Below are 14,499 nucleotides of genomic sequence, written 5' to 3'. Positions count from 1 at the left end.
AAGCTATGGAATATCCGTGATACCATCATCTAACAATTCAATCCTTTATCTATGACCTGGACTTAATTCTTTCTTTTAACTTATACCGAAGTCTTCTACGGCTGTATGAATGTCAATATATATGCTACATGGATAATACTCTGAAATCTTCAGTGCGTTCAACGTAACTAACTCTGGATCATTGATTGAATAATTCCTTTTGTTCCATCTCAGCTTTTTTTAAACATAGGCAATTACTTTTCCTGGTCTTTCTGCCCCCTTGTTGCATGCGTACTTAGCTTATCTTAATTCCCATGCATGTCGGAATTTTGTGCAACTCATATGGTCTCGAATATTACTTTCGATTTTACTCCCCGTTCATTTGCCACGGTAGGTGCCACTTTTTTTTTGGAGTGCATACAATTTTGTAGTGAGACTGTTTCTACATGACCATTTCTCCTTCAGTTACTATGTTTAGGTTGAAGCCTTCTTCCTTATTTCCTCAGCTAGTCTTTCATTGTAGTACTTAGGGAGGACCCTCTGACTCTTGTAAAACTACGAGCTTATTACATCGTATACTCGATGGAATTTTTGATGTCCTTCCTCACCTATAATTATTCGTAGTTACTTACCTCCACGCCCTTGTGCTTGTAGGGTTGCTTCTGAATTGATATTTTGACTGTCTTCTAAGTGGCACTCTCTTTTATTTCCGTAACACTTATACGGAACCTTTAACTACCCCAACTCCTATCTGATAATTTCTCAAGGATCACGAGTCATATCTGCGAGACTGAATTCCCCATGTTGGGGTTCACTATGTTTATCTTGCAGGATCTGTTGATTTGTCTGTATCCTCTTGTCTAGCCGCAACTAGGCTCTTCCTGAATCAACTACTAACTACTCGTTGGACCATTCTCATATCAATATTCCGCGTAATCTTTCTTGGGTTATTTCCTTTGTCTTAACTTACGTCTCGCACTGGCTCCTTATTTATCAATAACATCTCAGGCAGGAACCCTTACTTCCTCTCTGATGTTCTAAACGTCAATACCACACAAGAGGGAGGTGATTTGTGTGGTACCCAATTTTCGATCTAGAAGAACCTGGTTCTTCTAGGTGTTCTAACTACTACTGTTTGCGAAATTAAAAGTACAGAAAATAAAGAACACAGAGATTTTTACGTGGAAAACACCTGGCTCAAAAGGTGAAAAAACCACGACCTACTACTCAGTAGGATTTTCCCAAACTTCCACTAAAATCACTGAGCCAAAACAGCATTTACAAAATCTCTTTGTAAACCTAAGGATTAACTCTAATCCCAGTGTAGCACACAACCTCAACTGTTCCGGCACCTTCAAGTTAACTCTAACTTGAATACTCAAAGTACCTAATACAATTGCTTCTATGAAAGCTGGAAAGGTACAACTTTAAACCACCTACTACAATTGAACTAGAATAAGAGTAAACACAATGGAACTGATTCTTCTATCTCGTTCAAGTAGCTTCAGGAGTGCACACTTAAATCTCACATAAATTACTTGCAAAATTGCCTTGCTCTTTTGCTCTCAATTTAGTTTAACTTCTGCGTATGTGCAATACCTGTAAAAGAGAACAATCCTTGTTATTTAATGAGTTAGTAATCAGAGTTTGATTGAGACTCAATTGCTGATCTTCCATCGAAGTTGAGTCCTTGAACAATACAAACTCCAACCCTATCCTTTATCCGGATTGTGTCCTCTTCCCATAAGGATACTTTCTCTCCTCATCCAATATGCAACCTTTTCGATTAGTTCACGAGATATTGCTGCTTGATCACTAAGACTTATCTCCTTTACGTATATCTCACATGTCTAGGTTAATAAATACTGTGCCTCACTTGATGGACCTGGTCCATGACTGAGTTCATTTGTCATTCTTCAAAACTTCACCTGAACTTGGGCCAACACTCTCCTTGACGTTGTGTTTGCATAATATTCAGGAATCGTAGCATATCTGTAGGATTTGGATAAGTGCAATCTCATTCCTTTCTCATTTTTATCGCATTCTTCCTTTACTATTCCATAATTACTAGAACCACTTAATTCTGACTTAATTCCACATCGCTTCATATCCCCCCCTTTAGGGGAGTACTAAGATTTAGAGCTACGATGATCTACCTATAGATGTTTTACCTTTTCATCTTTGGCGTCTTTTCACATCATCGATGACCCTTACTCGCCTTGCTATAATCCTTCTGTACCAAGGATAACAAAATTCCTTACTCACAGGGGTGACACTTAGTGTAACTGGAGCACATAGTCCCTTAAGCTTAACTTTGCTCACGCTGCTTGCTTTAGGGAATCATCTTCCTGAATGACCTTTAAAGGGTATTCTTCTGTCGTCCATTCTATTATCATCGGGACGCAATCTCTGAAATTCTCATGATGTCGACTATTACTCAGTCCCTAATTCATGTTTAGTTTATCTTACTCACCAGTCCATACTTATTTCTATTACTCTAGGGTCTAACTTTTCCTTCTGGTAATCACGCTAGAGTCACGAACTTATTTCTCGAAATGAGGATATGACTTTATGGCCTATACTCTTTTGTTGTCTCAAGGCCTGTCACCTCTCATCTTTTCCTTCCCTTGACTATATACTCTGTAATACTGTCATTTTTTGATCTACCGTTGTCATCCATGTATCACATCTTACTCATAATGCTTCATTAACTCTCTTCTTATTCCCTGCTAACATTTCTGTCTATCACTTTATTTTGAAAACTTCAACAAGACATTCTTTTGCTTTTAGCTCTCCTTGCTCCATCCACTGGCTCTTCGGGTTGCCTAACATTGTCTCTCTACTAGGGACGGGATCCACACTAAGGTAATATTTATCCCTTCCAGGATTCCAGTGCCTGTCTTTGTAACTTTTTTTTTGAACACTCTAGTATTCATATCTAGCTGTACTATTCTAAAGTGCACCATTTGGGTGTCTCACAAGGAGATTTATTAGCACATTTGCAATACCCTTCGGAAATGTTAACTAATGCAAACAATCCATCCACCATTTTGGGTTACTCTGACCCCAGCTAGATCCCGATATCCTGTCCTTCTCTTAAACTATATCTTGTTAGCTCCCTAGCGCATAACTGAGGTCAGTGTGGCCAATTGTACATACCTTTGGTACTTTTGAAGGTAACTCAAAATGCTTATATCTCTCTTCCTAAATTGTAAATAATGATCATCTTCACTAATTGGGTATCTCGTACCCTTCTTCACCTTGCTTCTTTTACTAGTTGAAACTTGTACCTTCTGATTCTCTCGTTACTTTTTGCCATATGGGTGGATAGATATTCATGCCTTAGGGCTCCTTATCAAGAGGCTTACACGTCTTAGTACACACATGTTCTACTGCACACCTCACACTTATCCATCATAAGAATGATGCAACATCGAGTTCCTCTAACTCAACTCTTCCACAACCACATGCAATCTCTTACCAACCGTCTTTTGGATGTAGGTATTGTCTTATTACGAATAAAATAGAATTTAGGAGTCTGAATTCTTACAAGTAAGCTCTACTACACGATCTAGAGTAAGAAGAAAGAGTGACAGTCCTAAATGCCCCGTAGCCTCCTGCTTATAAGTGTGGTGCACAACACACCCATAAACAAGACTCTAATAGACACGGCTTGTAGATTCCCTAGGATAGAACTGCTCTGATACCACTTCTGTCACGACCCAAACCAATGGGCCGCGACAGGCACCCGGTACCTTACTCAATTGAGTACCAACGTAACGTATCTTTCATATCATGTTATCATAGGTAAATGAACCAGAAAGGCTATCATGAGATGACTAGAATAAAGCATGAAGGAATACTTGACACAGGATGACCCAACATGATATACCGACTTATACATATGACGTACGGGGCTATAAGGCCATAATGATCACTCGTACACTGAACATAGGCCAGACAAGGCCATACAATCTTTCATATTCATGATATTGTGATGACCTTTTGACTTGTTTTGGAAATAAATTCACTGTTCCGAGGAGTTAAAAACCACTTTCTACATCACCTCGATTTGCGTGCGCAGTCCGAGCACGTAGCCGGAAAGCCGTTATGTGAAAATCTGTGAAAAATGATAAAATTTGCCTTTAAATAAATTTAAGTTGACTTTGGTCAACATTTGGGGTAAACGGATCCGAACCCGTGATTTGACGGTCCTGGAAAGTCCGTAGGAAAATATGGGACTTGGGCGTATGCCCAGAATCGAATTCCGAGGTCCCAAGCCCGACAAATGAATTTTTAAAGAAAATTGTTTTTTGGAAAATATGTGAGTTTTTAGAAATGAAAAATGTTTGGAAGTTGTTGGTATCGGGCCCGTATTTTGGTTTCGGAGCTCGGTACAGGTCTTATATGTGGTTTAAGTCGAGCCTTTGAAATTTGGTAAGAAACGGAAGCCGTTTGATGTGATTCGGACCCGTAGTTGTAAAAATTGATACTTTGAAAGTTTTGAGGTTATTCTTAGATTTCTATGCTAAATTCATTTTTAAAGATGTTATTTTGGCGATTTGATCGCACGGAAAAGTTCATATGATATTTTTGAGTTAGTATGCATGTTTTGTTTGGAGCCCCGAGGGCTCGGGTGAGTTTCGAATAGGTTTCGGAAGGTTTTATACTTAGAAAAAAGTTGCAGGTTTTCAGTTTCTGGTGTACTGGAACTTTGTTCTTCGCGTTCGCGGAAGGACTCTCGCGAACGCGGAGGGTAAGTCAGGCTGAAGGAATTTTCCTTCTACGCGAACGCGAGAAACAGGTCGTGAACGCGAAGATTTGGGGGGTGCTACCCTTCGCGAACGCGGACCTGCTATCGCGAACGCGAAGGTCTTTGGGCCAGGGCAGGGGGAAGGGGATTTTGTTCTACGCGAACACGGCCACTGGCCCGCGAACACGAAGGCTCGATGAGTCAAAGCTCCGCGAACGCGAGCCACTATAGGCGAACGCGAAGGCTAATTGGCTTGACCCTTCGCGAACGTGACAGGCCCATCGCAAACGCGGTGAAGGCCTGCCCAGTGATTTTAAAACAGAAGCAAAAACGGGCAGAACCCATTTACTTCATATTTCCGAAATTTGGGAGCATTGAGGCAATTTTCAAAGAACAATTTCTTCCCCAAAACATTGGTATATGATTCTAAACCTTTCTCTTTTGATTTCCCATTGCATTTCATCAATTTTCATCTTAAAATCTAGGGTTTTTATGGTAGAAATTAGGAATTTGGGTAGAGTTAGGGCTTTTGATTAATTGGGGATTTAGACCTCGTTTTGGGGTTGGATTTCGAAACTAATTGCATATTTGGGCTTGTCGGAGAATGGGTGATCGGGTTTTGGTCCGAACCTCGAGTTTTGACCAAGCGGGCCCGGAGTCAATTTTTGACTTTTTGGGGAAAATGATAGAAAACCTATAATTAAGCATTGGGTATGAATTCTCTACCATTTATTGATGTTATGAAATCAATTTGGACTAGATATGAGTTATTTGGGCGCAAATTCTATAGGAAAAGCAGTGTTTGAGGCTTGAGTTGGCCGTGGAAGTTCGAGGTAAGTGTTTGGTCTAACCTTAGCTTGAGCGATTAGGAGTTGAGTCCTATTTGCTATGTGTTATTTGTTGAGTATGACGTATAGGCATGGTGACGAGTATCTATACGTTGGTGTCAAGCATGCCCGTGAGTCTTAAATTTAAATCATTTTGTTCTTAACAAATACTACAAATGCTTAAGTTATTGATTCTCTGTGTTGGACAAGGGTTATGATTAATCTCGTGAAAATTGCTTATGGTTGAATATTGGTTCTAGACGAGGTTTCTGTTGTGAAGTTAAATGTTGAAACAAGTTTGGTTATAGCTGATTCCCTTGCCGGGATGTATTTACTTCTTACTGTCGACTCCCTTGCCGAGAGATTGTTGTTTCCTTATTGTTCCCTTGCTGGGACTCTTTTGTGACTGGTGTTGAACAATATATTTGGATCGGGTTGCATGCCGCAACAATACTATATTTGGATCGGGTTGCACGTCGCAATAATACTATATTTGGATCGGGTTGCACGTCGCAACAATACTGTATTTGGATCGGGTTGCACGCTACAACAATACTATATTGGGATCGGGCTGCACGCCGCGAAAAATATTATATTTGGATCGGGTTGCACGCCGCAACAGTGTTTATATATATGATTTGGATCGAGTTGCGCGCCGCAACATTAAAGGATAAAAGTGGTTATTGTTTTGTTACGGTTTCATTATTCTTTTGGCTGCGAATTTTAAATCGTTCTTTATGCTTTTCTCCTGAGTTATTGTTGGTAAATGATATTCCCCCGCGTCATGTTTTCCCTCTCATTCTTAACTGGACATTTCTGCTTTATTTTTCCACGGTATATGATATAATTGCACAAGTTTATTTGCTAGTCTGGTCCTAGCCTCGTCACTACTTCGCCGAGGTTAGGCTAGGCACTTACCAGCACATGGGGTCGGTTGTGCTGATACTACACTCTGCACTGTGTGCAGATCCCGGAGCAGCAGTCTTTTGGACCTTAGCTTGGGCGCTGCCTTCAGTCCAGTACGGAGATCCGAAGGTAGTCCTGCAGGCGTCCGCAGGCCCTGGCGTCTCCCTCTATCTTTTCTTCCTATTTCACTTTTGTAATTCAGAAACAGTGTTGCATTTATTTTTCGGACCTTGTTTGTAGAATTCTTAGACCGTCTGTGGAGTTGTTACACCAGTCTTGGGTATTTTTTGTTTAAGAAATCATGTTGGAGTTATTTAGATGGCTTAATTGTTTTTTCTGCTTGTTTTAAATTTCCGCTGTTTATAAACTGTCGATTCACAATTGTTAAAGAATTCAAATGGGAAAAAGGTAATTTGTTCATATGGTCGGCTTGCCTAGCTTTCACTAGTAGGCTCCATCACGACTCCCGAGGGTGGGAAATCCGGGTCGTGACAAGTTGGTATCAGAGCTCTAGGTTACATGGGTCTCACAACTCACAGACAAGCTTAGTAGAGTTTGAGGGATCGGTATGGAGACGTCTGTATTTATCCCTAGAGGCTACAGAGTTAGGAAAAACTTCACATCTATTCTTTCCTGTCGTGCGGTTTGGTTTCTCAATGCTAATTGAATTTCTACTCTATTCTTTCGCAGATGCCGAGAACACGCGCTTCCTCATCCGCTGATCAGCAGCCCGAGCCCCCAACAGCAGCTCCCACGAGGGGCAGAGGGCGAGGCCGAGGCCATTTTAGAGGCCGAGGCCAGGGGCAGAGCTCAGCCCAGAGCAGCAGCGCCAGTGGTGGAGCCTCGGGTCGAGTTTGACGAGGAGGTTCCGGCCCAGGCAGTTCTGGTAGGCCCAGCTCAGGTCCCAGAGGGGTTCATTGCTACCCCAGTACTCCAGGATGCTCTGGTCCGTCTAGTGGGCCTTATGGAGAGTGTTACCCGGGCAGGCTTGCTTCCTGTAGCACCAGCCGTCTCTCAGGCTGGAGGAGGAGCCCAGACTCCTGCTACTCGCACTCGGGAGCAGATAGCTCCCCAATTTCAGACTTCAGCAGCTCAGCCAGTTGGAGAAGTTCAGCCGGGTGTGGTAGCTCAGACCGGTGATGGAGCAGCTATGTCTGCCGATGCTTTGTGGAGATTGGACAGGTTCACCAAGCTCTTCTCTACTACTTTCAGCGGTGCATCTTCTGAGGATCCCTAGGATTATCTAGACAGCTGTCATGAGGTTCTCAGGAGCATGGGGATAATGGAGACCAATGGGGTCGACTTTGCTACTTTCCACTTGTCTGGATCCGCCAAGATTCGGTGGAGAGATTATTGTTTGGCTAGACCAGCCGGATCACCAGCTTTGACTTGGGAGCAGTTTACTTAGCTATTTCTGGAGAAGTTTCTCCCTATCACTCAGAGAGAGATCTATCGGAGGCAGTTTGAGCGTCTCCAGCAGGGTTCTATGACTGTTACTCAGTACGAGACCAGATTCATCGACTTGGCCCGTCATGCTCTTATCATACTTCCCACCGAGAGAGAGAGAGGGTGAGGAGGTTCATTGAGGGACTTATTCAGCCTATTCGACTTCAGATGGCTAAGGAGACAGGGAGTGAGATTTCTTTTCAGGAGGCAGCCAATGTGGCCAGGAGAGTTGAGATGGGTCTATCGCAGGGGGGTGGTCAGGGGTCAGACAAGAGGCCTCGTCATTCAGGCAGATTCAGTGGTGCCTCATCTAAAGGCAGGGATTCGTATGGTAGAGGCCATCCTCCTAGGCCTTTTCAGTCAGCACTTCAGGTTTCTCACGTCGCTTCATGTGGCCGTGGTTCTCATATGCAGTATTCTGATCAACAGCCCTATAGTGCACCACCAACTCCTATCAGTGCACCGCCGCTCCAGAGTTTTCGGAGTGGTCATTCAGGCCGCCAGGGTTAGTCTCAGTTTCCTCCCGCAACACTCAGGTGGATGCTTTGAGTGCGGTGAGTATGGTCATATCCGGAGGGCTTGTCCGAGATTAGTGGGTATTCAGTCGCAGCAACAGGGTTCTCGTGCTATCGTTCAGGCGCCAGGTGTTCCACCGCCCGCTCCGCCAGCTAGGGGTGGGGGTAGAGGTTCTAGAGGTGGAGGTAGAGGTATTAGAGGTGGAGGTTAGGCAGCTAGAGATGGAGGCCAGCCAGCAGCAGGCCGTCCCAGGGATGTAGTTCAGGGTGGAGGGGCTTAGCCCCGATGTTATGCTCTTCCAGCCAGGCCTGAGGCTGAGGCTTCCGATGCAGTTATCACAGGTACTGTTCTGGTTTGTAGTAGAGATGCTTGAGTCCTATTTGATCCAGGGTCTACATAATCCTATGTGTCATCTTATTTTGCACCGTATCTGGTCAAGCCTAGTGATTCATTGAGTGCTCCTGTATATGTGTCTACATCGGTGGGTGATTCTATTATGGTAGATCGAGTCCATCGTTCGTGTATAGTTGTGATTGGGGGTCTTGAGACTCGTGTAGATTTGTTACTTCTAGACATGGTTGATTTTGATGTCATATTGGGGATGGACTGGTTATCACCTTACCATGCTATCTTGGACTGTCATGCCAAGACTGTGACCTTAGCCTTGCCGGGTCTACCTCGTTTGGAGTGGAGAGGGACTCCTGGTCATTCTTCCCGTAGTGTTATCTCAAATATGAAGGCTTGACGTATGGTCGAGAAGGGGTGTTTGGCCTATTTGGCATATGTTCGTGATTCTAGTGCCGAGGTTCCTTCTATTGATTCTGTGCCCGTTGTTCGTGAGTTTCCGGAGTTATTTCCTTCAGACCTGCCGGGCATGCCACCCGATAGGGATATTGACTTCTGCATTGATTTGGTTCCGGGCACTCAGCCTATTTCTATTCTGCCGTATCGTATGGCCCCGCCTGAGTTGAAAGAATTGAAGGAGCAGTTGCAAGACTTGCTTGAGAAAGGCTTTATTAGACCTAGTGTCTCGCCTTGGGGTGCGCCGGTGTTGTTTGTTAAGAAGAAGGATGGATCGATGCGAATGTGTATAGATTACCGGCAGTTGAACAAGGTTACGATCAAGAATAAGTATCCATTGCCGAGGATTGATGATTTGTTTGATCAGCTTCAGGGTGCCAAGGTATTTTCAAAGATTGACTTGAGATCTGGCTACCATCAGTTGAGGATTAGGGCATCCGATGTCCCTAAGACAGCTTTCCGCACTCGGTACGAGCATTATGAGTTCTTGGTGATGTCATTCGGGTTGACAAATGCCCCAGCAACTTTCATGGATTTGATGAACCGAGTGTTCAGGCCTTACTTGGATTCATTCGTGATAGTTTTCATTGATGATATTTTGATTTATTCCCGCAGCCGGGAGGAGCATGAGCAACATCTGAGAGTGGTTCTTCAGACTCTGAGAGATAGTCAGCTGTATGCTAAGTTTTCGAAGTGTGAGTTCTGGTTGAGTTCAGTTGCTTTCTTGGGTCATGTGGTTTCAGCAGAAGGTATTCAGGTAGATCCAAAGAAGATAGAGGCATTCAAGAACTGGCCTCGACCCACATCAGCTACAGAGATCCGGAGTTTCTTGGGTTTGGCAGGCTATTATCGTCGATTTGTGGAGGGGTTTTCATCTATTGCAGCCCTGATGACCAGGCTGACCCAGAAGGGTGCCCAGTTCAGGTGGTCAGACGAGTGTGAGGCGAGCTTTCAGAAGCTCAAGACAGCTTTGACTACGACGCCAGTGTTGGTTTTGCCCACAGGTTCAGGGCCATATACAGTTTATTGTAATGCATCTCGTGTTGGGCTTGGTGCGGTGTTGATGCAGGATGGCAAGGTCATTGCTTATGTTATGCGTCAGTTGAAGATTCATGAGAAGAACTATCCAGTCCATGATTTGGAGTTAGCAGCCATTGTTCACGCGCTGAAGATTTGGAGGCATTATCTGTATGGCGTGGCATGTGAGGTGTTCATGGATCACAAGAGTTTGCAATACTTGTTCAAGCAGAAGGAGTTAAATTTGAGGCAGAGAAGGTGGTTGGAGCTGTTAAAAGACTGATATCACCATCTTATATCATTCGGGAAAGGCCAATGTGGTGGCCGATGCTTTGAGTAGGAAGTCAGCCAGTATGGGCAATCTTGCATATATTCCGGTCGGTGAGAGACCGCTTGCCTTGGATGTTCAGGCTTTGGCCAATCAGTACGTGAGGTTGGATGTTTCTGAGCGCAGCCGTGTATTAGCTTGCACAATTGCTCGTTCTTCTCTATTGGAGCGTATCCTAGATCGGCAGTATGATGATCCTCATTTGTGTGTCCTTAGAGACACGGTGCAGCACGGAGGTTCCAAGCAGGTTACATTAGAAGATGATGGAGTTTTGAGGCTGCAGGGTCGAGTTTGTGTGCCTAATGTGGATGGGCTCCGGGAGTTGATTTTAGAGGAGGCCCATAGTTTCCGGTACTCTATTCATCCGGGCGCCGCCAAGATGTATCAGGATTTGCGGCAGCATTATTGATGGAGGAGAATGAAGAAGGACATTGTTGCATATGTGGCTCAGTGTTTGAATTGTCAGCAGGTTAAGTACGAGCATCAGAGGCCTGGTGGTCTGTTCCAGAAGATTGAGATTCCTGAGTGGAAGTGGGAGCGTATCACTATGGACTTTGTTGTTGGACTTCCACGGACTCAGAAGAAGTTCGACGCAGTATGGGTTATTGTTGATAGGCTGACCAAGTCAGCGCATTTCATCCTTGTGGCAGTCTCCTATTTTTCTGAGAGGTTGGCTGAGATCTATATCCGGGAGATTGTTCGTCTTCATGGTGTGCCCGTGTCTATCATTTCTGATCGAGGTACGCAGTTTACCTCGCATTTCTGGAGGGAAATTCAGCGTGAGTTGGGCACACGGGTCGAGTTGAACACATCCTTTCATCCTCAGACGGACGGGTAGTCCGAGCGCACTATTCAAATTTTGGAGGATATGCTCCGGGCTTGTGTTATTGACTTTGGAGGCTCGTGGGATCAGTTCTTGCCTTTAGTGGAGTTTGCCTACAACAACAGCTACCGGTCGAGTATCCAGATGGCTCCTTATGAGGCTTTGTATGGTAGGCGGTGTCGGTCGCCGGTTGGATGGTTTGAGCCCGGAGAGGCTCGGTTGTTGGGTACAGATCTAGTACACGATGCCTTGGACAAGGTCAGGATCATTCAGGATAGGCTTCGTACAGCTCAGTCTAGGCAAAAGAGTTATGCCGATCGTAAGGTTCGTGATTTAGCGTTCATGGTCGGTGAGCGGGTATTGCTTCGGGTGTCGCCTATGAAGGGCGTGATGAGATTTGGAAAGAAGGGCAAGCTTAGCCCTAGGTTCATTGGCCCGTTTGAGATTCTTGATCGAGTGGGAGAGGTGGCTTACAGACTTGCGTTGCCGCCGAGTTTATCAGCCGTGCATCCAGTGTTTCATGTGTCCATGCTTCGAAAGTATCACGGCGATCCTTCCCACGTGTTAGATTACAGCACTGTCCAGTTGGACAAGGATCTGTCTTACGAGGAGGAGCCGGTAGCTATTCTAGACCGGCAGGTTCGTCAGTTGAGATCGAAGAGTTTCCCTTCTATTCGTGTTTATTGGACAGGTCAGCCTGCTGAGGCATCGACCTGGGAGTCCGAGTCCGATATGCGTAGCCTTTATCCCCATCTTTTCTCCGACTCAGGTACTTCCTTCTTATGTCCGTTCGACGACGAACGGTTGTTTTAGAGGTGGAGGATGTGATGACCCAAAAGGTCATCACTTGTTTTGGAAATAAATTCGGTGTTCCGAGGTCTTGAAAACCTCTTTCTGCATCACCTCAATTTGCGTGCGCAGTCCGGGCGCGTAGACGGAAACTGATATGTGAAAATCTGTAAAAAATGATAAAATTTGCTTTTAAATGAATTTAAGTTGACTTTGGTCAACATTTTGGGTAAACGGATCCGGACCCGTGATTTGACGGTCTTGGAAAGTCCGTAGGAAAATATGGGACTTGGGCGTATGCCCGGAATCGAATTCCGAGAAATGAATTTTTAAAGAAAATTGTTTCCTGGAAAATATGTGAGTTTTTAGAAATAAAAAATGTTTGGAAGTTGTTGGTATCAGGCCCGTATTTTGGTTCCGGAGCCCGGTACAGGTCTTATATGTGGTTTAAGTCGAGCCTGTGAAATTTGGTAAGAAACGGAAGCCGTTTGATGTGATTCGGACCCGTAGTTGTAAAAATTGGTACTTTGAAAGTTTTGAGGTTTTTCTTAGATTTCTATGCTAAATTCGTTGTTAAAGATGTTATTTTGGCGATTTGATCGCACGGATAAGTTCATATGATGTTTTTGAGTTAAAATGCATGTTTGGTTTGGAGTCCCGAGGGCTCGAGTGAGTTTCGGATAGGTTTCGGAAGGTTTTAAACTTAGAAAAAAGTTGCAGGTTTTCAGTTTCTGGTGTTCTGGAACTTTGTTCTTCGCGTTCGCGGAAGGACTCTCGCGAACGCGGAGGGTAAGTCAGGCTGAAGGAATTTTCCTTCAACGCGAACGCGAGAAACAGGTCGCAAACGCGAAGCTTTGGGGGGTGCCACCATTCGCGAACGCGGACCTGCTATCGCGAACGCGAAGGTCTTTGGGCCTGGGCAGGGGGAAGGGGATTTTGTTCTACGCGAACGCCCGCTGGCCTGCGAACGCGAAGGCTCGAGGAGTCAAAGCTCCGCGAACACGAGCCACTATACGCGAACGCGAAGGCTAATTGGTCTGACCCTTCGCGAACGCGACAAGCCCATCGCGAACGCGATGAAGGCCTGCCCAGTGATTTTAAAACAAAAGCAAAAATGGGCAGAACCCATTTACTTCATATTTTCAAAATTTGGGAGCATTAAGGCAATTTTCAAAGAACAATTTCTTCCCCAAAACATTGGTATATGATTCTAAACCTTTCTCTTTCGATTTCCCATTGCATTTCATCAATTTTCATCTTAAAATCTAGGGTTTTTATGGTAGAAATTAGGAATTTGGGTAGAGTTAGGGCTTTTGATTAATTGGGGATTTAGACCTCGTTTTGGGGTCGGATTTCGAAACTAATTGCATATTTGGGCTCGTGGGAGAATGGGTGATCGGATTTTGGTCTGAACCTCGAGTTTTGACCAAGCGGGCCCGGGGTCAATATTTGACTTTTTGGGGAAAATGATAGAAAACTTATAATTAAGCATTGGGTATGAATTCTCTAGCATTTATTGATGTTGTGAAATCAATTTGGACTAGATACGAGTTATTTGGAGGCGAATTCTAAAGGAAAAGCGGTGTTTGAGGCTTGAGTTGGCCGTGGAAGTTCGAGGTAAGTGTTTGGTCTAACCTTAGCTTGAGGGATTAGGAGTCGAGTCCTATTTGCTATGTGTTATTTGTTGAGTACGTAGGCATGGTGACGAGTATCTATACGTTGGTGTCAAGCATGCCCGTGAGTCTTAAATTTAAATTGTTGTGTTCTTAACAAGTACTACAAATGCTTAAGTTGTTGATTCTATGTGTCGGACAAGGGTTATGATTAATCTCGTGAAAATCGCTTATGGTTGAATATTGGTTCTAGACGAGGTTTCTGTTGTGAAGTTAAATGTTGACACAAGTTTGGTTATAGCTGATTCCCTTGCCGGGATGTATTTACTTCTTACTGTCGACTCCCTTGCCGGGAGATTGTTGTCTCCTTATTGTTCCCTTGCTGGGACACTTTTGTGACTGGTGTTGAATAATATATTTGGATCGGGTTGCACGCCGCAACAATACTACATTTGGATCGGGTTGCACGCCGTAACAATATTATATTTGGATCGGGTTGCACGCTGCAACAATACTATGTTTGGATCGGGTTGCACGCCGCAACAATACTATATTGGGATCGGGTTGTACGCCGCAAGAAATATTATATTTGGATCGGGTTGCACGACGCAACAGTGTTTATATATATGATTTGGATTGGGTTGCGCGCCGCAACATTAAAGGGTAAAAGTGGTTATTGTTTTGCTACGGTTTCATTATTC

At 44.2% G+C, this 14,499-nt stretch overlaps 1 protein-coding gene across 1 annotated transcript; it reads left to right on the top strand.

The window, feature by feature from the left end:
* On the top strand, window positions 9,512–9,931 carry LOC109223036 (RNA-directed DNA polymerase homolog; the record flags this gene model as incomplete). The annotated part of the gene is made up of 1 exon (XM_019387299.1): window positions 9,512–9,931. A coding segment is annotated over exon 1 (420 nt), but the record flags the coding sequence as incomplete, so codon positions are not given.

The sequence above is a fragment of the Nicotiana attenuata genome, chromosome 2, assembly GCF_001879085.1.
Source record: "Nicotiana attenuata strain UT chromosome 2, NIATTr2, whole genome shotgun sequence".
Lineage (NCBI taxonomy): Eukaryota > Viridiplantae > Streptophyta > Magnoliopsida > Solanales > Solanaceae > Nicotiana > Nicotiana attenuata.
The sequence above is the reverse complement of the archived record's forward strand: the minus strand, read 5'-3'. Positions and strand labels throughout refer to the sequence as shown.